General features: G+C 41.3%; 1 protein-coding gene across 1 annotated transcript in view; it reads right to left on the bottom strand.

Moving 5' to 3' along the window:
* Window positions 1–25,431, bottom strand: part of SPTLC2 (serine palmitoyltransferase long chain base subunit 2) — a 101,479-nt gene extending 76,048 nt beyond the window's left edge. Inside the window, exons 1-2 of the mRNA XM_028097752.2 lie at window positions 25,197–25,431; window positions 2,251–2,445 (exon numbers count right to left, since the gene is read on the bottom strand). Coding sequence (XP_027953553.1) covers window positions 2,251–2,445; window positions 25,197–25,325 — 324 coding nt within the window. The 5' untranslated portion in view covers window positions 25,326–25,431. The remainder of the gene's footprint in view (window positions 1–2,250; window positions 2,446–25,196) is intronic.
* Window positions 25,432–26,493: the final 1,062 nt, after the last annotated feature.

Raw genomic sequence — 26,493 nt, 5'->3', positions numbered from 1 at the left:
TAGTTAGCAGGTCTCTACAGTGTGTCCACACTAGGAGAGGTCCCTATAAAAAAAGATTTTCTAATTTGAATATGGGAATAAAACTTTAGTTTCCATCAGTCACAACCACCATCAACTCAGTATGACAGGAAGATACTGGCCTGTAAACAAGTAACTGTAATACCAGACAACCCCGCAAGTATACAGTAAGCTCTAACTTATAGTAAGTGGGTCATACCTGAGTGATGTACAGAATCAACATACTGTCGATGCACTCTAGCCACAAAGTCTATTTGGGATGTACAGAGGTAGATAAAAGGAAGAATCAAAAAATTTAAAAATTTGTTCTGGTTTTCAATGATCAAAACTAGTTTGGCCTACTGGACCAAGCTCTGAATACAGGGCTTTGCTTGCATTAGGTATTCAAGAAATACCTTCTTGATGAAATGAATACGTAGGCATCTCAGGGCAATGAGAAGGAGGACCAACTTGTGGTGCTGGGGCTGGGAATGGCGCAGAATGGCTCAGATGAGACAGAAGAGAGCCTGGATCCTGGGTTCTCCCAGGACCAGAATCTTCAATCCCCATACTGACTGGTTTGGATCCCTTCTTTCCCCATGTTTCTAGATGCTCCCTTGCCCTTCCCGCCACAGGACCACCACCCATTCCCAGTATCTAATGGCTCCTCTCTCAGTGGTGACCTTGCTGCCATCACATCTGCCTTTCTCCTCTAATACCCCACAAAAATGAGAGGTATGATGGCCAAAAAATCTAACTTCGGAAACCCTTCTCTAACCTAGTATATTCCTTGGGCTAGAGGACAACCTCTCCATACTTCACATGCCAAGAACAAACACGTTTGTTTTTAGAAAAACCAGGCATTTCACTCTAATTTTATTTATTTTTGAGAATAGGCAACACATGTATCCTGTACAGAACTCTAGAGGTGCAAAGGAGTATACAGAGAAAAGTGAAGTTGGGGTCCTTCCCCCCAGAGACAATCATTATCATCTCTATTTACAATTACTAAAACAAGACTGTTTTGTTTTTTGTTTTTTTTTAACTGTGAATAGAGTAGCTTAGCAACATTGTTTTCAGGCTTGTTTGGGGAAAGGAGCTATCTGTGAGCCAAACACCTATGTATAATGTGTCTATGAGAAAATACATCGTAAGTCTTCCAGAACTTCTTTGTCTTCTCAGAAGACTGGAGCCACAGCTTGGGATACAGCACAATACCACGAACATAAAGAACATGGCTTCTGGCATTTCAGACAGACCCATGTCTGTGTTACCAGCTCTGACACTAAGCAACTCAGGAAATGTTATTTTAACTTGTGCATTTTAGCTTTCTCATTCATCATATAGGAATAGATTCTTGTGATGATTAAACTGGAAATATGTTAAATGTGGGGTGCCTAGGTGGCTCAGTCGGGTGAGCATCCAACTCTTGGTTCCAGCTCAGGTTATGATCTCAGGGTCCTGGGACTGAGCCCAGGAGCCCAACTCAGCAACCAGCTCAGCAGCGAGCCTGCCTGAGATTCTCTCTCCCTTTGCCCCTCCCCTCAGTGCCAATGCACGTGCACTCTCTCTCAAATAAAGAAACAGACCTTTAGGGGCGCCTGGGTGGCTCAGTCATTAAGCATCTGCCTTAGGCTCAGGTCATGATCCCAGGGTCCTGGGATCAAGCCCCACATCAGGCTCCAGCCCCGCATCGGGCTCCAGCCCCGCATCGGGCTCCCAGCTCAGCGGGAAGCCTGTTTCCCCTCTCCCACTTGCCCTACTTGTGTTCCCTCTCCCGCAGTCTGTCAAATAAGTAACTAAAATCTTTAAAAAAAAAAAAAATAGACCTTTAAAAAATAAAAGAAGAAATACGTTAAATGCTTTGATTTTTCCATGCCTTAACCTTGTTTTCTGCTTTCTTTGTAAAATACTTTCATTTAACTGCATCTGGAATATTTTTATTTTAATGTGTATCCAAATTTTTTTTTAAGATTTTATTTATTTATTTGAGAGAGAGAGACAGCGCACACACAAGCAGGGGGAGCAGCAGAGGGAGAGGCAGAAGCAGGCTCCCCGCTGAGCAGGGAGCCCAATGTGGGGCTCAATCACAGGACCCCGGGATCATGACTTGAGCCAAAGGCAGACACTTAACTGACTGAGCCACCCAGGCGACCCACGTGTATCCAAATTTCTAAATAAAAAAATGAGTGAGAATACCAGAATGTCTATCAAAGGCTTCCACTTACAGAATCGAAGACTCTTAACAATTACCTGTTGTTCTTTTCTTTCTGTTGCATGATGACACTTTTCAATTCTCCAATGCCTCAAGAAATCTCGAAGATATCCAAAGAGAGTGAGTACACCATACCCCACATAAGTAAGTACAGCAACCAGCATTGGTGTTTCTTCAAAAGCTTCATTAAATGGTCTTTTGTAAAGTCCTCCATTTTGTGTAACATGATGGATCTAAAACAGAGGTTAAAAACATTTATTTCGATCCCACGAAAAAGATTACTACTTAAAACCTAATTCCTTACAGATCTGCATAACTTCAGAATTCTCTAATAGTCAAAAAAAATCCACTAAGATCTATCAGGGCATAATTTTTTTCAACAGAAATATTTTAAGTTATATATACTTTAAATAAACAGTAAAGAAAGAAAAACAGAGAAGGAACTGCCTAAGAACAATGCTTAACACTCATTTTTGTCATTATTTGATTTTTTAACTAGATCTTAAAACACTATGGTTGGAGTGTGTATAATTTCCTTTGTTCTAATAAAGCCGATAAAAAAACGAATCAACAAAGAAAAAGCCTATCCTGAAAAATAGTATATTAGTTTACAAATGAAGTAGTCAAAGTAAATCAGTCCTAGAATAAACAAAAATATTTATGTTTTCCTGCTGTAGAGTCTTTTTTTTTCCTGCTCTATAGTCTTAAAGCCACCAGCCGTCGTATTCCAAATAATGACCAGCACTAGGCCCCTGCAGAAACCTGTGGTTTATTAACAGCCTCTGTTGTGGTAACATAAATAAATAATGCATAAAAGTAAAATGCTTACATAACAGTGGTTCAGCACTGTACAGAAGCAGAAAGTAGAAAGCAACACAAGGGGAAAAACAGTTAAGAGTGATCAGTAACTGTCATGAAATCATTCTGTCCCCCTTCATCTTGACCTAAGTATCCATTTCCACTTTTAAGATTATCCCTGGTTTCATCCTTTGGGATACCTGAATTTTAATATACAGATACCAAGCTACTGCACTTTTGATCTCAGAGCTTAAAGCTTTTTACTTTTTGGCCAATCTTAATGGAAATCTTTTATGGAAAAATCTCATCAGAGAAGTTTGTGTTAACTTTAATCTTATCTTTGAAACAGCCAACTGCAGTGAGGATGCTCACTCCCTATTTACCAGGAACATATTTTCAACTGAGGACTGTACTAGAGTTATGAAAAGCCCCTATTATGAAAGAATAAAAGATTCTTTCTTGGCCTCTCAGGCAACTTGATCCAAGGGTCAATATATTTTAGAATATTATATCCCAATAATATTCTTTGGGGAAAGCTACCTGAATGCTGCAAGTCAGAACAGCTGGAAAAGAAATAGTTGTTCTTAGCAAGGGAAAGGCTTTCAGATAGGCATGATCCTTGGAATCCGCTGTCACTGCTTCAATTCGATGGCCTAAAGAACTTCTGAAAACTATTTGAAAAACTGATACAGGTCTTCATCAATCTCTTCCTCAAAGGGGTGGAAATCTGTGCCAACGTTTACTACTTAAACTTTTATGCAGGAGCAAGGTTGCAATGTGTTTAGAACAGAATAGCTAGAAGTGAGCCAATAACTGAAGAGATTGTTTAAAAATTAATAATATAGCACATAAACAAGCTATTAAGCCAGACAAAGCAAAATCAAAAACACTTAAAACAACAAAAATAATATTCTGATCATCTCTTTAAAAAACTGTATCTAAAAGAACATTGTATTTAATACCAATACCCAACTCTCCTTAACTCTGAGACTGTTTTCTCTCAATAGAACATACTAGTAAAAAGTAAGGCAATTTTCAGAGCTCCTAAGTCTCTAACAAATGTGTGACAGATTTATACGTCAGGAATGCTGTGGGTGGATCCCTTTAAAAGATATCCGACTTGATCTGAGGCACACCCAAACCAGCAAGACCAAGTATATTCATACAGTTGAATGGATGGTCTAGGAAGGAGGAAGTTAAATCATTAGTTTGCTTTTAAATATTGTGATTCTATCACAGTGTCACTTTAACTGCATTTTAAGGAACTGAGATTCATCTATGAAGTAACTTTTGGAAAACAGCCTCAGTCAAAACACAGATCACTCTGATCATTCAGGGCGAGAATGTACAGGCCAACTGATACGCAAACCTCTGGTAGTTGACAAAATCTTAGAAATCAGAGAAAAAAAATTATTTGATCTTCAATTACTGATGCTAAATTTTATTTGACATGATTCAAATAAAAATAGTAGTATTACCACATCTGAAACTAATGATGTACTATATGTTGGCTAATTGAATCTAAATAAAAAATGGAAAAGAATAGTAGTATTACCATCTTATACATGTATAATGTTCCATAAGGGAAAGCACCAGGCTTATTTTGCTCATTATCACACATCTAGCACTCAGGAGAGTATTTATTAAGTGCTTAACAAATAGTAAGTACTCAGTAATGTTTCCTTTTACTACTATTAGTATTACAGAAAGTGGCACCTTACAGAAGCTCAATAAGCATTTGCTGAATGAATGAAAATACACATTATGCTTTTTTTTCTTTCAGCAGTAAGTACCCTGTAACAGAAGGGTTTAAGCAAGTTACAGTGACTGCACAATTAATATTAGGACATTTCCAGAACCCACATCTAATACCTTTTAGTCTCAACTACATTGGAGGTCAAATTCACACTAAACAAAACATGGGCTACAAACTCTTCCAGGGTATTTCATATTCTAGATTCACCAAGCAAGAGGGCTCTTAAGGGGTCTTTCATTCATTCTAACAAGAATTACACTGTTAACAAGGCAATCAAGAAAAATATTAGCTTATCACTCCCTCCAGGTTAAAAAAAAAACAACAGTTCAGTCTGCTCACATTAAACATAAAAAGAGTGTAACAGTGCTAGTATTATTAATCAAGGGAAGATTTAAGTACTCCAACAAAAACCAAGATAGTTTGCTTGAAAAGTAACATTTTTTTCAAGCAAATGCAAAAGAAAAAAAGGCCAAAGAAGAAATTTTTTTTTCAGTCAAAATCATAAGCACATCATCATAAAACACATTACAAGAAGAGGAGAGGGGAAAAAAACCAAACCAATAAGCCATTTTGTTCACATGCCTATAGGCCATCAACTACACTTATTAAACAGCTGAAAAAAGACTCTTAACCAAAGCAATAATGGAAAGGTATAATCAAGATAAACCATAAACAATATATATGCACTAAAACCATCTGGAAGGAGACACAAATTGGAGTGGGGAGTGGGATAGAGGTAGAACGCCTACTTCCTATTTATAACCCTCTGAACCAATTTGCTTTTTCATTTTTACGAGAGTACACATACTGAATTTTCATTTATCATTTTGTTTTAAAAATGTTTAATGAATTTTCTCACTGATTTTATTCACCATTTGGACTAAAACAGAGTTAATAAAAGCAACATATGCCTCTCATGATAACCTCAGGTCTCTATCTACAGCCTCTCTAGAGAACTGTCATCTACTTGCTAGCTCTCAAACAGACTGTAAATGCTGGTTAAGTATGCACAAATCTACATGTCAATTCCAAATTTTCCCCAGAACTCCAAATTTACATTTCGACCTGCCACCTGTAAGTTCCACTTGGACATCCCAACTCAACAAGTCTGAAGCTGAACTTCTCTCACCATCTTCACTCCTCCCTCAATTAAAACCAGATTATCCTCCTGTATCACCCACCTGGTTGGCAGCATCACCACCCAGTCTACCCAGTCTCCCAACTTTGGAGTCTTCTTTAGCTCCACCTCATTTTCGGACTTCATTCTAGAACCAGTAATGAATTTGTGTGCCTTGGTTCAAGACCTTCTTGTGGGGCACCAGGGAATTTTAAGGAGGTTGGAAATGTTCTACATCTTGAGAGAGGTACTGGAGACACAGTACACACACAGGTAAAAAGTCATGGAGCATGATGTATTTTATGCACTTACCTGAATGTATGTTACTCCTCAATTTTAAAAAACCCTCAGTGCCTCTTCCTTCACTGGACCACTGTAATATCCTCCCCTTCCTGTCTGGTCTCCCTGCCACCAAGACCCTCTCCACACCCCAATTATCCTTCTAGTCACACCAAACTTCTTGCCGCAGCCTTTCCAACAAGAATTCTCCCCTAGAGAAGGAGTGCAAATCTGACAGCAATAAGGCAATAATAAATAATGTTTACTGTGAGAAGTCGAGGCAGTAAAACAAGCATTTTAGAATGTGGAGGTAAACACCAAAAAGAAGATGGAAAAAGAGCAGAAGAGAGCAGAAGACTGCTGTGTATTTCATAACAAGCCATGTGGAACCATCTGATGCTTGAAACCATGTGCTACAGGCTGTTAGGAATTCTTAGATCCTACAGGACTGGACCACAGAGCTATTTCGCTGTGAATGTATGCTATTTTAAAGACAAGAAAGAATAATTCCAAAAACAATTCAGATATCATCAGGGTACTCTTCTCAGTTTCAAAGGTGGGGGACCATCACTGCAGACAGAATCAATAGGTAAGTGCCTCGGAAAGGAAGCCTGAAGCATAGGGGGTAGAGGGGAGTGACCCCCATCCCAGTGGGTCCAGAGGGCATAGCATCAAACCAAAGAGGATTATTCTTGATCCTTAGGATCTCATGGAATTTGCCTTGCTCAATTTTGGACTTGGTTAGGACCCATCACCCCTTTCTTCCTTCTAATTTCTCTCTTTTGGAATGGAAATGTTTATCCTCTGCCTGTCCCACCATAGTATTTTCAAAACACAAAACTTACATGGCTTCATGAGCTCAAAGCTGGAGAGGAATTGTCTTAGGATAAATTGTATCTCGAGTTTCACTCATATCAGATGTAAATGATATTTAGATGAGACTTTCGACTATAGACTTTAGAGCTGATGCTGGAATGAGTTAAGACTTTTGAAGTTGCTAGGGCAAAATGAATGTATTTTGCGTGCATTAAGAATATGATTTTAGGGGGATAATGGGCAGAATGTTATAGGCTGAATATTTGTCTCCCCCCGCCTCATTCATATATTGAAGCTCTAGTGTAATGCTATTTCAAAGTAGGGCCTTAGGGAGGTAATTAGGTTTACATCAGGTCATGAGGATGGGCCCCATAATGTGATTAATGCCCTTAGAAGAAAAGGCAGAGAGCTCCACTGAAGAATAGCTCTGTGAACACACTGTGAGAAAGCTATCTACAAGTCCCAGGAAGAACGCCCTCACCAAGAACTCAATCTGCCAGCAACCTGATCTTGGACTTCCTGAACCATGCCAAATATCTGTTGTTTAAGCAATCTTGTCAATGGCATTTTCTTATGGCAGCCCAAGCTGACTAAGACAAAGGTAAAGGGAGAGAATGTATACAACCTACTCTCAATTGATTCAGGAAGAAGTAACTGTGCGGTGTGTGTATGCGTGTGTGTAGAGAGTGAGAACAATGGAGAATTTTCTTCATGAACCATTTGAGTCAGGTGCAGTTATGATGTACCTTTATACATCAGTGTGTCTCCCTTAAAAACAAAGATATTCTCTTACATAACTACAGAACAATTTTCAAAACCAGGAAACCAATAGAATACTAATATCCAGTCTACAGACTGTATTTATATTTTGCCAAGTGTCCTAATAATGTCTTTATAGCCAAAAAAAAAAAAAAATCCTAGATCATGTGTTGCGTTCTGTCTCTCCAGTTTCAGAATAAAGAAAAAGGGTAAGTTTTGATTACACTGTAAACTGACTTATAAGGAATGATCCTAAGCAGAGGTTTTGAGAATCCCATGAAAGAACAGAGGGTAACTATGTAATTAAGCAATAATGGGGAAGTAATTAGTGGGAAGCAAAAGCAGACACTTCTGATATGAATTAATAAATCACATGAGCATGATTTTATAAGCAAATAGACACAGTATCGCTGAATGTGTCAGTAGTATGACAGAACCCGCCCAGCTGGCAGAGAGTTTGGAACATTAAAAAAAAAATTAATGTCCAATATGAACAACCATTATTGTTTTGGCAATCAAAAGACTGCCATCATGCCTTTTCTGCTAAACGAACCCCATTCACTTCCAGTGGTATATTCTGTTGTTCCTTAAAATTAGTTCTGCTGAAATGGCCCTTTCTTGGAATTTTACTGAAATGTACTAGCCTCTCCCTACTGCATACCATACATACTAAAGAAAACAGTTTGGAGCTTTGCACCAGTCACACAAGCTATTCCACACTCTGAACATGTATTTCCAGAAGTGTCCTCTTTTTTCCACAAGCAACTTTTGAAAAGTAAGGAGTCCACGTTTTTTCTTGCAATCAGGATAAATTCCCTACTTTTTGTCAAAAAGTATCTCCTATGGAATGGACTGTGCTTCCAAAGCTTGCTGGAAAACAAACATATTTTTTTAAAGATTTTATTTACTTATTTGACAGAGAGAGAAAGAGTACAAGTAGGCAGAGAGGCAGGCAGAGGGAAAGAGAGAAGCAGGCTCCTTGCTGAGCAGGGAGCCCAATGTGGGGCTTAATGCCAGGACCCCGGCCGGGATCATGACCTGAGCTGAAGGCAAACACTTAACCGACTGAGCCACCCAGGTGCCCCAACAAACATATTTTGACATTACGATTTTCCTATTTGAAAACTCAAGAATGGAGACGCCCACATATATATGCCCTGGCACTTTTTCAGTTCAGTGGCATCCCGTGCACTCGGGCAGCGAGGTTCTGCCCCGGAGTTACCATTCTCCCTTGCCACCCACACCTCCTCTGTAGCACTTCCCGATCTCCAGATAAGCTTCGTGGCATAACAGACAGATGCAACCGTCAGGAGATCTGAGCATGAGTGCAGCTCTGCCACAGATTCTGCTCCTTGATCGGAGCTCTCTTCCACCTCTGACATGTTCTGGGCCTGTAACCCCACGCCCTCCACGCTGGTTCTGGAGTGGACACCACCTGAGGGACAACCTGGTTCGCATCAATTTCCCCTCTCTGCGGAAAATCTGACACATGGGGGTAGGCCCCTGGTGGTCACATCTGCAGTATGACTGTATTCCTGGGTCCTGACTGACTGACGCGGGGGTAGGCACCTATGCCAAAATAAACCTAACAACCCTCTCTCACGGGGATTTACGATTTCAACAGGTTAAGAGTGTGAAGGGCACTAGACCTCCAACATCCTGGAGAAAAGCTCCGTGAACTCCTGCTGCTGAGGTCCCAAGTGCTGTGCTATTTCCTGCCTGACTTCTCTGAGTTATTCATCATTTCTACCTTACTCCCTCCTTTTATTTATTTTTTGCATGCCTATCATCCTTGCAATAAATCACCTTTTTGTTTAGATAGAGTCAGTTTCTGTTGCTATTAACTGAAAAAAGTGTGTTTTTTATTTTTTGTTTAAAGATTTTATTTATTTGAGAGAGACAGAGAGAGTACAAGCTGGGGGGGGCGCAGAGAGGGAGGGACAGAGAGACAAGCAGACTCCCTGCTGAGTGTGGAGCAGAGAGTGTAGGGCTCCATCCCAGGACCCTGAGATCATAACCTGAGCTGAAGTCAGCCGCTTAACCAACTGAGCCACCCAGGCGCCCCTTAAGTGAAAGAAATTTAACAGATACATATTCCATATTCCATGATAAAATCTCTTAGAACTTCTTTTGTACACTTATCGACTGGGTATTTATATGTTAAGAGAGCCTACAGACTTTTAGAGTTTCAGTAAAATTTTTAAGTACGTCTCTCAACTGTCAATTTTGTGCATTTGGAATATTGTTCACTCTTTATCTAGGATAAGGGATACCTGGTTCAAAATTATAAGGTATTGAAGCACATGAGATTCTGATTGCCTGCTATAACTAAACTGTTTCCAGGTTCTCATTAATACACATGAAGATAGACCAAAAAAGGAAAACAAAAAAATCTGAACTAGTATTTTTATAAAGGGCAACAGCAGACCACAGATCAAAATTCAGACAATATTTGTCTGCTAATTTTGCCTAACTGCAGAGAACATGCTCATAACCATTAAACAAGACTCTTTAATGGTTGAAAAATCATAAACCAAAGGGGATGTAATAGATTATTTAATACAGGAGTTTAAGAAAATTGACTCTTTAGGAAAAAAACCTCTGATTAGAGCTTCTCCTCACACCATACTATACCAGAGAAGGCTAACTGGCTCCCTGTGAATATTCTCCCTATCTCCCCTTTAGTAATAGAACCCCTCAGGTTTAGCTGGGTCCATGGCCACCCAGCTACTTTCTACATTTCCCAGTCTCTCCAGCAGCTAGGTAGCCATGTGATGAAATTCTGGCCAAAGAGGAAATGCGGACAGGTACCAGGGTTGGATTACATCCTTTAAAACAGCAATTGCTTTCCTTCCACTTCTCTTTCTCTCTGCCAGTGGCTTGGAATGGAGATGTGGTTGAGACTGAGATGCAAATACAACATCCTAAAAGATTACAGAACAACAAAGAAGATAGCTCATAATCTACCTACTGAGTGCTACCAGTCTACCTTCAGACTTCATGAAGAGAAATAATTTCTATACTGTTTGAACAACTTTATTTTTATGTCATATTTACAACAACAACAAAAATTAAAACAAAAACGCTTCTAGGTTAAAATTCATAGGTAGAGGCAAGCCATCAATTTCACAGAACAACTAGGTAAAACAATAGATTACTTAAGACAAGAAATAGTTTTAAAGACAATGCAAAGCATGTCCTCCATGCAAAGCAAAAAGGGCAAGATACACTAAGATTCCAGAGAGGGAAGAACCTTTCCTTAGTGAGCTGAAATTGCTAGTCATTTTCTCTCCTGGTGGTATTTGCAGAATGTGAGCATGAATGATCGTAACTGGGCTTGCCATAGGCAGAAGAACTCTGCCAAGAGAAAGAAAAAACCAGCGGAGCTTATGACAGCTCTATAGGATGGTGTGACAGACTAAATTCTAACACAGCCCCAGATGCATGGCCAGTTTTCTGCACAGGACACTTACCAAGTGCTAGAAAAGCTGGAGAGCTGGACTAGAAAGGTGACTTGAAATCAACCACAATCTTACAATGCTTAGGAGATAAAGTCATACTAGAGGGAGGGGCTTGTAACAAACACACAATGGATCCCATCCTTAGACAGTGCTCCCCAGAGTGGACTGAATCTACCCAAAGATTTAGCCCAGCCCCACCCAGCTCCATCCCTGGTTAGATGGCGGGTGCTCAGCCCCACACGGTACCTAAGAGCGCAAAAGATGAAAAGAACTCGCATCTCTGCAGGTCCGTTACGTGCAGCAATCAATCAGAAATGTCTGCTTTCCCAGGGGGCAGGGTGGGAATGTGGGCATGACTGAAGGAGAGAGAAGGCAGAGGACACAGCAGTCTACATATTCCCTCTCATCACTGCAGTACTGCCAGCCCTGGGAAATCCCTTACAACTTGACCCCTCCCTCCCTTTAATTTCACATGTCCAGAAATGGACACTCCTCCTGTTTAATTTTTTAACATTTCAAAACTGCACGAATAACTTTCAGACATCAAAGCCACTCCTAGGAACCCAGAGCTCCCTTTCTACCAAAGAGCTCAAAATCAGCATAATCATCTCATTCTTTCGACAAATATTTCATCTCTATATGTCAAGGACTGTACTCTGTAACCCAGGGTGCCTGGCTGGCCAAGTCAGTGGAGTGTATGACTCTTGTTCTTCAGGTTGTGAGTTCGAGCTCTACACTGGGTGTAGAGATTACTGAAAAATAAAATCTTTTTTTAAAAAAGGAGATTAAAAAAATAGGTGATAATCCTAGTATTCAAGAATTCTTCAGGTTTTTTTTTTCCAAAAAAGGATACAAATATCAGCATGGTCTTTGAGATAAAAAAAGAATAAGGAAACTGTTTTAAAGAATACTGTCAAAAGGGATTATATTTAAATATGCAAGATAAAAAATACACAAAAAGTGAGAAACATTTCTTTTACAAGTGATTCCCACTCTTCCTCTTCACATGACTAAATGACAACACCAAAGAAAGGAGATTAAGCAAAGTGTCCAGTCATAAGAAAACTAAATTCAAAGTTGGGATTAGAATCCAAGCCTTTACATTTTCCATTTATTGCCATTTCTTAGTCATATTCCCGAGATTTTCTATGAATCAAGTTTTCCTTTAATGATTTCAGAAATACTAGTCTGATTGTTTTAAAATCATCAGTGGCTTTCAGTGGAATATTAGAATTTCACTTTAAACTCACCCCTTGTGCTCCTTTTTGCGCTTCATATAGAATTAGCTAATTTTGCTGTTCATATTACTAGCTATACTTGGATTGAGATAAGTAGTTATATGAGCTTCCTCTGTTAAAAAAATGGCTGGGACGCCTGGGTGGCTCAGTTGGTAAAGCGGCTGCCTTCGGCTCAGGTCATCATCCCAGGGTCCTGGGATCGAGTCCCACCTCGGGCTCCTTGCTCAGTGGGGAACCTGCTTCTCCCTCTGCCTGCCACTCCCCCTGCTTGTGCTCTCTCTGACAAATAAATAAATAAAATCTTAAAAAAAAAAAAGGTCTGTCTTTAGGAAACCAGAACACTAACTTTGCTGTCCTAGAAATAATCTGCTTCCTTTGCCTCTATATACAAGCCAAGCGTGTACAGGAAGCAATAAGGTACTATCCTTTAGCAAGTACAGCAGAGCTCTCTGACAGGTGGCTCTCTTACAGTCCAGTCGGTGATCACAGACCAGGTTTCTCAGCCCAGCCTCATGGCATTTCAAATCAAGGTGAGGACGGGAGAAATGGCAGAAAGTCAGTGCTGACAGGTTTCCTTTCTCTAAGGGAAGCCCTAAGCATCATCTCACAGCTTAGACCCCTCATAAGACAATGGGAACGGGTGCTACAGAAGTTCCACTACTGGCCACGCTGCCCCTTAGGAAGAGCTCATGGAAAGGCGATAACAGAGTGGGTCTGGGCCATTTCCAGACCACTGGGCCATCATCAGCCTATTCTTTTTTTTTTTTTTTTTAAAGATTTTATTTATTTATTTGAGAGAGAGAGAGAATGAGAGATAGAAAGCACGAGAGGGAAGAGGGTCAGAGGGAGAAGCAGACTCCCTGCTGAGCAGGAAGCCCGATGCGGGACTCGATCCCGGGACTCCAGGATCATGACCCGAGCCGAAGGCAGTCGCTTAACCAACTGAGCCACCCAGGCGCCCTCATCAGCCTATTCTTATTCCTCCTCACAAGCTGTCACCACTACCAGGAACACTCAGTAAGCCCCCACAGACTTTAACCACCTGCAAGCCTGAAACACTATAAAGTGTGCTATGGGTGTCTTTAATGGCACATGTTACCACAACCTGTTTCTTGTGTATGTTTACATTATTTTGGGAAAGTGTTTTTTGTCAGCCAGCAAGTATATATGATAGCATACTGTAATTAATACAAAAAAAAGATAAAAAATCTACTCAACATGTAGTTTTATCAAAACTTAACAATTAGCTTATAGGCTTTAGATCTTATTTTTTCCCACGAAATAAAACATTAAAGTTATCATTCATTCTTTCATTTATTCCACTGATACTTATTGAGCCTCTACTATGAGCTAAGCATGATCTGAGCACTAGAATACAGTACCATACACTCCAGAGGGAGAGGTGGACAATAAATAATCAAGTAGATGTATAATAAAGTACCAGGCAGTTTGTAAGTTCTATAACCAGGAAAAAAAAAATCATGGCAAGAGGAAAGCATTTTAGGCAAAGTGGTCAAGGGGTAAGCAAAATCTACATGGAGGAGGGGAGAAAACTAAGGAGAAAAGTTTTCCAGGCTGAGCTAACATGAGGACACAAGCCCTGGAGTAGGCGCACTCCATGTGTTTGGGGAAGGGCAGAAAGGCCTGCTTGGCTGGAGGGCAGTGACCTGGCAGGACATGAAATCAGAAGAGTGTGAGAGCCAGATGATACAGGGTCTTGTAAACCAACAGAAACTGTCTTTTGTTGTCAGCGATAAGAAGCTCTCCGGAGAGCGTCATGCTCTGACTTATGTTTAAGCAGTTCCCCAATCCTTTTAAGAAGTTTGTCCTGGGGAAGTGCTATTTCCCTTTTTCCCCAAAAGTATAAAAGCTACCCTGAATTTAGTGTTCATCATTTCCATGCCTTTAAAAAATACCTTTCCTTTCAAAAATAAATACCTTTCTTATATACATAGCCATAAACAATATAGTATTGCCCTGCATGTTTTTAATCCTTATATACATAACATACTGTATGTATCTTTCTGTAACTTTTGTTTAACAATATGTGTCTGAGATTTGCCCATGTCTGTAATAGAGATCTCGATTCATCTTTTCAGTGCTGTATTCAATGTATCAATATGCCATACTAGTTTTCTTGTTTGTTGTGGGGGTGGGGATGTGTGGGTAAGTCATTCTCCTACTAATGAAAAGCTAGGTTACTTCCAATTTTTTGTTCTTATGTTTTTATAGTAAACTTTCTTAAACATGTCTCCTTGTGCCATGAGCAGAATTTCTTCGGAAAACCATGTGTTATAGTTGAATTGATTCCCCCAAAAGTAGTACGTTGAAGTTCCTAATGCCCAATACCTCACACATTACATGTGCATTGGGTTGATATAAAAATGTTCTTTCCTAGTTTGAAATGTTCAAAATGTTCAATAGTTCAAAAATGTTTGAAAACCTCAGTTGTTGTATATACCCAGAGACAAACTTAATAGGGTAGTCATTAGGAATGTGTATCTCAACTTTTGTATAAATGCCAAATTGTTCTCCAAGGCAATTGCACCAATTTATGCTAAGAGCACCTGTATACAAGTTCCCATTGCTACATAAGTGTCAACCTTTAATATGGTCATATTTTTACAGCTTTCAAAAGCTACAGATGAAAACAGTTACCTGGCTGTTTTAATTTATAGTAACTTGAACTAGTGAGGATGAGCATATTCATATATTTATTTTCCAATCAAGTTCTTTTCCTATGAATTGACAGTTCCTATCTTTTGCCCATTTTTCTCCTGGAGTGCATGCTTGTTTCTCACTGATTTATAAGGCTTTCTGGTTGAGATACTAGCCCTTCATCAGTGAGGTGTTACAAATGTTTCCTCCCAGTCCATGGCTTGTTTTTTCACTTTTGGTGTCACTTTGTTTATGATGTCATATGGTGCACAAGGCTTCTGTTTTTTAAATAAGTTTTATTGAAATATAATTAACAAATCATTAAATTTGTCCTTTCTAAGTGTACGGTTCAGTGTTTTTTATTATATTCACATAGTGGTACAACCACAACTTTAAAACATTTTCATGGGGCGCCTGGGTGGCTCAGTTGTTAGGCATCTGCCTTAGGCTTAGGTCAGAGTCCTGGGATCGAGCCCCAGATCGCATCAGGCTCCTTGCTTGGCGGGAGGCCTGCTTCTCCCTCTCCCACTCCCCCTGCTTGTGTTCCTGCTCTCGCTATCTCTATCAAATAAATAAATAAAATTAAAAAAAATTTCATTTTAAAATGATATTCTGATTCTGATCAGAATCATATATATACACACATACATATACACTTTTTGAGTAACGATCTATTTCTACGCATTTATCCTTATGAAAAAAATCAAAAGTGAAATGTATAGTATTCACGTATTGAAAATATTGGGGAAAGTCTACACATTATGCACAGGGATTCATTAAATAAATTACACTATAGATTCATATTATGGAATTTATGTACCCCTTAAAAGAATGATGTTTGTCTTACTGATTGGTGATAGGATATATTAATGATACTAAGCGAAAGAATTAATGATATTAAGCAATTTCTTTTATATAAAATTGTACCCCCTCCCTGCCTATTGCACATATATAAATGTATATATATTTGTATTTGTGTGTGTGTGTGTGTGTGTGTGTGTGTGTGTGTGTGTGTCTATTTGTCTGGCAGGATATACATCAAAATGTTACAGTGGTTATCTCTGGGTTGTAGAATTTCAGAAGATATTTATTTTCTTTATATTTTAATGTGTTGGTTTGATGTTTTGCAAGTATGATGTTTTTCCAACTCCAATATTTTCAGATAAAATTGCATGTGAAGTATGTTGACTTTACAACAGAAACACTACAGGGGCGCCTGGGTGGCTCAGGCAGTTAAGCATCTACTTTGGCTCAGGTCATGATCTCGGGGTCCTGGGATGGAGCCTGGCAACAGGCTCCCCACTGGGCAGGGAGTCCGCTTGTTCCTCTCCTTCTGCCCCTCCCCTAACTCGTGTTCTCTCTCTCTCAAATAAATAAAATCTTAAAGGAAAACACTACATGTGTCCACTTTAAATTTTATTGAAATGTTCAAAAAATACTTAAAACTGAAAAAATGTAAACCTTTTCAGATATGTAAACTCTGATGAGGAGTGTAACACAAATACTATTCTCCTTAAGGACAAACTCTCCCCCCGGAAAATTTAAATCCCCATAAGAGGGTTGTTGGGTTCATCGTACCATTGGTGCCTACCCCCGTGTCAGTCAGTCAGGACCCAGGAATACAATCATACTGCAGATGTGACCACCAGGGGCCTACCCCCATGTGTCAGAGATTTTCTGCAGAGAGGGGAAATTGATGCAAACCAGGTTGTCCCTCAGGTGGTGTCCACTCCAGAACCAGCATGGAGGGCGTGGGGTTACAGGCCCAGAACATGTCAGAGGTGGAAGAGAGCTCCGATCAAGGAGCAGAATCTGTGGCAGAGCTGCACTCATGCTCAGATCTCCTGACGGTTGCATCTGTCTGTTACGCCACGAAGCTTATCTGGAGATCGGGAAGTGCTACAGAGGAGGTGTGGGTGGCAAGGGAGAATGGTAACTCCGGGGCAGAACCTCGCTGCCTGAGTGCACGGGATGCCACTGAACTGAAAAAGTGCCAGGGCATATATATGTGGGCGTCTCCATTTTTGAGTTTTCAAATAGGAAAATCGTAATGTCAAAATATATTTGTTTTTCAGCGAGCTTTGGAAGCACTCTTCAGTCCATTCCATAGGAGATACTTTTTGACAAAAAGTAGGGAATTTATCCTGATTGCAAGAAAAAATGTGGACTCCCTACTTTTCAAAAGTTGCCCGTGGAAAAAAGAAGACACTTCTGGAAATATATGTTCAGAGTGTGGAATACCTTGTGGCATACCTAATTTAAACTCCTCAAATGTTACCGGTAATTTTTGAACTGCCAAATTCAGTGGCTTAAGATAAAGCAGGCATGGGACGCCTGGGTGGCTCAGTTGTTAAGCATCTGCCTTCGGCTCGGGTCATGATCCCAGGGTCCTGGGATCAAGCCCCACATCGGGCTCCCTGCTCCATGGGAAGCCTGCTTCTCCCTCTCCCACTCCCCCTGCTTGTGTTCCCTCTCTCGCTGTGTCTCTCTCTGTCAAATAAATAAATAAAATCTTAAAAAAAAAAAAAAAAAGATAAACCAGGCTCTACCAACTAACTAACTGGGACAGTTATTTAAATGGTCTGGAACTGTCTTATTTAGAACCTGGTAACAATACTTGCCCGGCAAGGCCCTTGTGAAGATCAGATGGGTGAAGAAGCTGGGGGAGGTCCTGGTCACAGTAAAGGGTACCTATTATAATTATATCTTTGGTTTCCCACCACCATGTTGCTTACCTCTCTCTAACTGAAACAGCCTTCCTTTCCTAGGGCTTTCTCATACCACTTCCTAATGCTTCTGTTCTCTCACAGTCAACCTTCCTGGGGTGCCTGGGTGGCTCAGTCGGTGAAGCGGCTGCCTTTGGCTCAGGTCATGATCCTGGAGTCCCGGGATCGAGTTCCACATCAGTGAGTCTGCTTCTCCCACTGACCCTCCCCACTCTCATGTGCTCTCTCTCTCAAAAAAAAAAAACAAAATCTTTAAAAAAAAAAAAAAACCTTCCTCAGCAGTGTGTGTGTCTTCCAGTAACATTATGATTCCCCAGTATTACATCCTTCGTGCTTCCTCTTCTTGCTTAGTGCCATCTTCTATCTGCTTCACCAACTTGCGCAGCTTCAACGATCACTCATCCATTCCTTTAAGATTTCCTGAGTTCCTATTACATACTAGGCACAGTGCAAATATGGTAGCCCCCTCCCATTGTCTGCGTGTTCAGTTACCCACGGCCGACCACAGTCTGAAAGCTGATGATCCTCCTTCTGACATATCAAAGGCTAAACAGTAGGCTTGATGCTGTGTTACAGCGCCTACTTCATTCCCCTCACTTCATCTCATCATGTAGGCCTATTACCATCTCACATCATCACAAGAAGGGTAAGTATAGTACAACAAGATATTTTGAGAGAGACCACATTCACATGACTTCTGTTACAGCATGTTGTTATAATTTTCTATTTTATTATTATTGTTGTTACTCTCTTACTGTGCCTAATTTATAAATTAACCTTTATCATGGGTATGTATGAATAGGAAAAAAAAACAGTATACATAGGATTCGGTACTATCCACTATATACAGTGCATTCAGGCATCCACTGGTGGTCTTGGAACATATGATGCCTTGCAGATAAAGGGGACTACTGCAGTAAAATCTCAGATGTTTGCTGAAAGGGCACCAAGAGGCTTATTTAGAATAAGTCAAAACCTTCACATGTGAGATGTCAGTACTTTATCTACACAACAGTTTCTAAACTTCCCAGATTACAAAAATTGTTGAATACTTTCCCCAACCTCAGTATGTGTTATTTGGAGTAAGGCTGGATCATACCCACAGTCTCAGTACAACTGCATATTTCACTATACTTAGAAATTATCAGAAAGCAGCAGACTGGTAAAACAGACCACATTAAAAAAATTAACCCCCAACACCAGGGGTTATCACAATCCTTTAGGGTCCTATAGTACACATGTATTATTTCTATAATCAGAAGCAAAATATTTTAAAACAAATGGAAAAATAGCAACCTTAACCTTTATAATGGGTCTTAAAGGTAGCCTTTTTATTTTTTAAAGATTTTATTTATTTATTTGACAGAGACAGAGACAGCGAGGGCAGGAACACAAGCAAGGGGAGTGGGAGAGGGAGAAGCAGGCCTCCCGTGGAGCAGGGAGCCCGATGTGGGACTCGATCCCAGGACCCTGAGACCATGACCTGAGCCGAAGGCAGACGCTTAACAACTGAGCCACCCAGGCGCCCTTAAAGGTAGCCTTAAAGGCAACAAAAGTTAAGATAAATTTTCTGACATTAAATGTGTGAAGAGCAAGGACTTACTTGCTTAATCAGTCACAAATTACAAATTATATTAGAAGCTATTCAGAAGGCAACTGACTTTTGAGGCCACAAACCATGTATTTAATCAAGTAAGGCACACCCACTCAGAATGCAAACACAGTCTCTACCCATCCCTCTCAATTGCCCATTCTGCCAATAAACACTACTTCTTTCTTTCAAAAATTGAATCTAATTGAATCTCAACCAATTAACTATCTTGCGCAGAGCACTACGAAGTTTCTAGGGCACCTACACCAACCCTAAAAAGTGGGCAAGTCTGCTTTCTCTGAATATGCAAGTTTTAAAATACAATCTTAAGAACACAGAGGTTTATATATTAAATACTGGTCTCACTTCCCAAGAATTTTTATTAAAGAGAATTCCTGAGTACCTCAAATGACTCTGGAATCTTTCAGATCCAGCTAGTAAGATTTGAAATGTTCTCCTTGAGACAAAAAGCATTCAAAACAAAAATCTAGTCCCACAGCTGTAGTTACAATATTATTTTTGCAAAGCCTTGAGGTCTTCGGATGTCTCATCAGGCCTTCAAAACTTGAACAGGTATCCAGACCATTCTAGATACTCCTCCCATTCTTGCCTCATAACTAACTTTTCAGTTACTGTTTCCTCTCAGCGGAAACAAAAGCTAGTAGCTATTTAGTAAACCACCCTTCATTATTCATTTGCCTCCTTCTAAGTATAAGTAGCAGGACCAGCTCTTTGTTCTTTCAACTTTGCTTGGCCTAAAGAGCTTGACTTGTGCCCCAAGTCCTCCTTAGAATCTTACCTATTTTGGCAGCTAGAAGGCTGTCATCATTCTAATATCTCATTAAAACTACTTCTAAAGGGAAAAAGTTAGGCTCAAAACAGTCTCAAAGGCAGATAGTTTCTTTCCTTCAATTACTTGTTAACTAATTCAGGAAGGTAAAACGCATGTCTAAATCTCAAAAGTTCTATAAAGAAATGGAAGATCTAAAAAAAGTGCTGTAAACAAGGAGCTCTAAAAGTAAAAACAGACAGTATTATATTTCAGGTGCAACCAAAATATGGCACTTATTTAATCAAACGTTAAATCCACAGTAAAAGACTCTTGTAATTAAAATCACTGAACACTGCAACATGCTGCTGAAAAAAATTCCTGCAAATCCTCTAGAGGTCTTTAAAAATAGGACAGAATCAGCTATCAAGATGAGTTTTAATAAAGTCCTACAAAAAGATAAAGGGACTGAATTACATAAATCCCTAAAGGCTTCTTCCAGCTCTAATTTTGCCAAAGCTTCCAATTCTAACTCTTTCAGTTTCCCTAGTGATATTTGCCGCCCTTTACCTCAAATAAAGGCCTACCCTCCTCCCCTCTCCTCTCTGAATGGCAAGGGAGGAAAAATTACCGCTTTATTGCTTCTCTTCCTTGTGACAACTCTGTGTCTACTGTCATCCTTAAAAAATAGTAATGTCTACCCACGGCTGCTGTAAATACAAAACCCAATACTCCTGTGATGCTTCTCCTCCACTCTCACAGAGCTACCCACCCTCACGGCACTTCTGACACCTAAGACTGTCAGATCCCACAAGTGAAGGGCTTGGTCCCAGGAGACTGCTCCCTGCCCCACCCCCACCTCAGACGCCTGTCCCAAGTCCAGGCGTCCCCTGTGCTCCTAACCCATAAGCTATAAATCAGGTTCCCACCACTTCCTCCTCTGGTTGATAATTTGCTACAATGGCTCAGGGAACTCAGGAAAACTGTTTACCTACTGTTTCCTAGTTTATTATAAAAAGATACAATAAAGGATACAGATGAACATCCAGGTGGAAGAGGTGCACAGAGCGGAAGGTGTGTGGGAAGGGGCACGCCACTCTCCTAGCACCTCCACATGTTCAGCAACCCGGAAGCTCTCTCAACCTGGTACTTTGGGGATTTTTATGGAAGCTTCACCACATCGACCTGAGCGATCATTAACTCCATTTCCTGCCCCTTAACCCCCTCTCTGGAGAATGTGGGGAGGGGCTGAAAATTCCAAGCTTCTAATCATGGCTTGGTCTTTCGGGTGAGCAGCCCCCATCCAGGAGCCCACCCAGAGTCACCTCATTAGAACAAAAGACACACCTATCACCAGGGATATTCCAAGGGATTTAGGAACTCTCTGTCAGGAATAAGGGTCAAAGACTAAATATTAGAACAAAAGATGCTCCTAGTATTCCTATCACTTAGGAAATTACACAAGTTTTAGGAGTTCTGTGGCAGGAACTAGAAGCAGAAACATATATGCATACTTTCCCCCTATTATCTCACAGCTACTATGCAAAAAAAACCCCAAACAAACAGAAAATAACAATTGTTGGTGAGGATGTGGAGAAATAGGAAGCCTTGTGCACTGTTGATGGGAATGTAAAATGGTGTAGCTGCTGTGGAAAACAATGTGGCATTTCCTCAAAAAATTAAAAATAGAATTATCATGTGATCCAGCAATTCCACTTCTGGGTATATATCCAAGAAAACTGAAAGCAGGGTCTTGAAGAGATACTTGTACACCCATGTTCAAAGCAGCATTATTCACAATACCTAAAACCTGAAAGCAACCCAAGTGTCCAATGACAAATAAATAGCTAAGCAAAATGTGGTATGTTGCAATGGAATATTATTCAGCCTTAAAAAGGAAGGAAATTTTGGGGCACTTGGGTGGCTCAGTCGGTTAAGCATTTGCCTTCAGCTCAGGTCATGATCCCAGGGTCGTGAGATAGAATCCCACACTGGGCTCCCTGCTCAGCGGGAGTCTGCTTCTCCCTCTGCCTCTGTCCCTGCCCCCCTGCTCATGATCCCTTGTTTTCTCTCTCTCTCTAATAAATAAAATCTTAAAAAAAGGGGGGGAGGAGGAAATTCTGATACACACTGCTACATGGATGAACCATGAGGACATTATGCTACACGAAATAAGCCAGACACAAAAAGAAAAATATAGTATGATTTCATTTATCTGAGGTACTTACAGCAGTCAAATTCATAGAGAAAGAAAGCAGAATGGTCGTTGCCAAGGACTGGGAGGAGAGAATGGGGAGTTACTATTTAATGGGTACAGAGTTTCAGTTCTGCAAGATGAAAAAAGTTATGGCAGTGGATGGTGGTGATGGTTGCACAACATGAGGAATGCATTTAATGCCACTTAATTGTATGCTTACAAATGGATAAGATGGTAAATTTTATGTGTTTTACCACAATAAGAAAATAATTGGAGAAAAAAATCAGAAAACAAAAACAAACAGAAACGTTTGTTTTATATGCCCTTTCTACCACAGGATCTATTTACTCAAACTCTAAACCCAAATCTAACAAAGGGCAAGCACATATATTCATCCCTTCAAACACTGAAACTCTTGAGAGTGTAAAAGAATCCTAGAAGTTTCTAACTTCTCTCCTGTTCATTAAAAGACAAATGTTGGGATATGTGAGGAAATGAATGTATATCCCGGGTTTAAAAACTCTAAATTTATATTTTACTTAAAAGATGACACACACCTGCACACTTAACATCTTATGTGTATTTTTATGGCATAATTGGCAACATTTCCCCCAGAAAGTAGGGGGAAATAAATAGGGGTTGGTGCACTATCACTTTAATTGAAACAAAGACAATTTAAATTATTTTAAAGAAACTCTTGCTCCCATGAAGTTACCAAAAGCCTCTCTTTTGCTTAAGAAAAAACAAAAACTAATAGATAATATTCCTCATATTCATGTACAAACCTATATCCCTAAAGTTTTTGTTTTAAAAACACTTGTGACAAAGGGGCGCCTGGGTGGCTCGGTCCGTTAAGCGGCTGCCTTCAGCTCAGGTCATGATCCCAGAGTCCTGGGATCGAGCCCCACGTCGGGCTCCCTGCTCAGTGGATAGCCTGCTTCTCCCTCTCTCTCTGCCTGCCTCTCTGCCTACTTGTGCTCTCTCTCTCTGTCAAATAAATAAATAAAATCTTTAAAAAATAAAAAAATAAAAACACTTGTGACAAAGGGTTTTCTAGAAGGGATACTGGAGCCCTAACCACTTTTTTCAGGCATTCCAGTAGACCAGTCTTCCAGATGCCACCGTAGTGCCTTGAGTGGAATTTTTCACTAAAATATACTAGAAAAAGCCAGATGTTAGAGTCATACAGATTTTTAAATTTCACTTTAGCAACTTGATATGTCTTCATTTTACTCTTGGTGGGCAACCTCTGAAGAAATATCATACCTACAAATGCTAGATTATTAGAGACTATGGGAGAAATTTATTATTAAATCAGAACATAACTCCTACGTTAAGTGAAAAGAGCACCTAAACACAAAACGCCTCTGAACAACTTTCTCTTGACTTCCTTTTCCCTCTTAAAAAATCATAATCCATTCCATCTGCAAAGTATTTTCTGACTCCCATCCGTCAGGTTTCTCTGTTACATTCTCTACCACCGCAATTTTGTCTTATTAACCATTTATGTTGCTAAAAAAAAAAACCCTTACACAGCCAAAAATGAAGATAAATCTTTGGAATATGTGCATTATGGTGCCTTCCACCTTCAGGGGAGGTCAAGGCTCTTTTATGTGTTTTCCCAACTCTCATAGCCTTGCTATGTCAACATGACTCGGAGGAATGCTTTATTTTCTGTTTCACACCAAACAGTAACAGGCCTATCTATCCCAACTACTGACTGGGGGAGGAGGCTGCTAAAAATCTATATTAAAGCCAAATTAAATCACAATAGTCACACTACTGCTATTGGGAACAGATGACTTTGGGGCAAGAAAACGTTTTCCTTAATATCTAAACGGGATTTATAAGTATGAAAGTCAATTGCAAATTTCACAACACTCTTCCAGCAATACTGATCTTTCAGTCTTTTTAACCAGCTCGTCTTTAAAAATACATTTCAGGAGAATCTGTCAATCCAGAGAACTGGAAGGCCGTTACTAATTACTGTCTTCAATCCAAAACTTTTTCAAAATATTGCAGAACTCCCTGGACTTGGTTGGTGATTCAGCCTTGGTTAACTCCTATGGAGACTCATCACAAGTCACCATCTGGGTTCAACAAGCCCCTTGTGCGATCGCACTCTTGCTCACAGGGCCCACCTAACTCAACCTGGAGCCCGGGATGGGGTCTTACCACAGGGTAAGAGCATAATGCTAGTGAGGCACCAGCCCAGGTTCACTGCCAGATGTGTGGTCCAGTGCCTTGTTTGCAGAAGGGGGTAGGTACGTGGTAGGAAGAGACTTGGGTGTGTTTCCGCCTGGTACCACGTCCTAACTTTTTTTGCCTCCTGAGGACCCCGAGGGCTGTTTTCCTTGGAGGGTTTCAGGACTCTTAAGAGGAAGCAACCACCTCGAGGACATGAGGAGGGAGCCTCAAGAGAAAGAACCAAGAGCCCTCGAGTGGATCCTCCCGGGGTCCGCGGGGTCACTCCCTGCTTCCCCGGGGGGCCAGCCCATACTTCTGGCCAGATCAGGGGGAGGAAGGTATTCGGACTTTGAGCCAAAGCCCAAACCTCGGAAGGAAAGGAGGAAGACCTCAGACGCGGAGACACGAGGGAGCCCCTACGCCGCCCTTGAGCCTCCCGCTTGGGGCAGGCCCGGTCAGCGCCCGGACACCGCCGCCAGCACACCTGAGCCGTGCCCGGCGCCCGCCCCCGCGGACGGTCACCGCGACCTCGCCCCGCCCGGCCGCCCCCTCTGCCGGGTCCGCACAGGCTCAGCTCACGGGGTCCCGGCCCGCCACCTCCGGCTCAGCCCGGCCGCCCGGTCCCACCATACCTGGCCGGCGGCGGCTGCGGCGACAGCAGCGCTGCTCCTCACGTACCCGTTCCTCACTTCCCCGTTCGCCACGCAGCCGTTCGCCCTCACCGGGCGACGGCAGCAGCAGCCTCCGGGCCCCGGCCGCATCGTCCCGACAGCACCAGGCGCAAGGCAGGTTCTGTAGGCGGCAGCCCAGGCGGCGGCAGCTCCAGGGGCGCTCCGCACACCACCCACCTCCCCGAAACCGGAAATGGCTGCACGCCGCCGCCAATTACCGGCCTGGCAGTCACAAGGGGCGGGGCCCACTCCCGCGGAGGCGGTGGCTCGCCCAAGGCCTGGCGGCCAAGGGGAAACGGGGCGGGGCCGGACAGGAGGGACACGAGCCTGAGGACTGCTGGCCATCTGGAGGAGGAGGAGGCGGACCCCATGCTGCTGTCTGGCCAATCACGGGCGACAGCAAAGGCGGCTCGCGGGTGTCGAGGAGGGGCCTGGGTAGGGTTTGGCGGCTTCTTGGTCCACGCAGAGGAGGCGGGGCCCAGGAAGAAGTAGGCCAATTAGAATATGAGGAAAGGAAGGGGGCTGAGCCGCAGTGTCCAGAGCAGGTTCCCGGGTTCTCTTGGACAGGTGGCGGCGTCTCTGCCTTTGCCCCCGGGGAAGTTCTGGGATGTGAATCCCAGGCGGAGACAGGGCTCCTTGATTTAAAATCAGCGAATTCCTATATGGGTATCTATAGGATAGCATTTTTAGCATTTTTAGCATTCTCTCACCATTTTTCAATATGCTGCGTACATTAACGCATTTCTTAATAATTCAGATGTCTCTTTGCCCTTCACATCTGCCCCTAATCTGGGTTTTCTGTACAATTTCCTTTAAAGAGTACCTCCTTAAGAGTCAGGAAACCTGGTCTCATTCCAACTCTGCCTATAACTGAAAGCTAAGCCTTGAGTATTTAGCCATTTTGGGAGCCAAATTCTCTAAAATAGAGTTAATACTTTCTGTCTCATAGGCTCATTGCAAGAAATACGTTAATAAAACATTGTACACCTATCATAATGCCTGGCCCATGGTAGGAGCATAATAAATACTATTTTGCACCCCTTGAGTTCTATCTTCCCATAGGAGTTAGAAAGGAAATGGATCTACATCATAACAAGAGACTTTTGGTTACCCATAAGGAATTTAGTTCTTTAGGAAAGAGATTGACAACTATCAGTTTTTCCTGGTTTAGGAGCTGAACAATCTAACAGCAGGTGGACAGAGCAGATATCTTCTTTGAGTCAGTAAGCACTATGATCCTAAAGAACATAAGTTTGTG

This window comes from Eumetopias jubatus, unplaced genomic scaffold, assembly GCF_037043125.1.
Source record: "Eumetopias jubatus isolate StellerSeaLion01/CBP00866 unplaced genomic scaffold, mEumJub1_p1.0 scaffold_7, whole genome shotgun sequence".
NCBI classification, from domain to species: Eukaryota; Metazoa; Chordata; class Mammalia; order Carnivora; family Otariidae; genus Eumetopias; species Eumetopias jubatus.
This window is presented reverse-complemented; position numbering and strand designations above follow the sequence as displayed.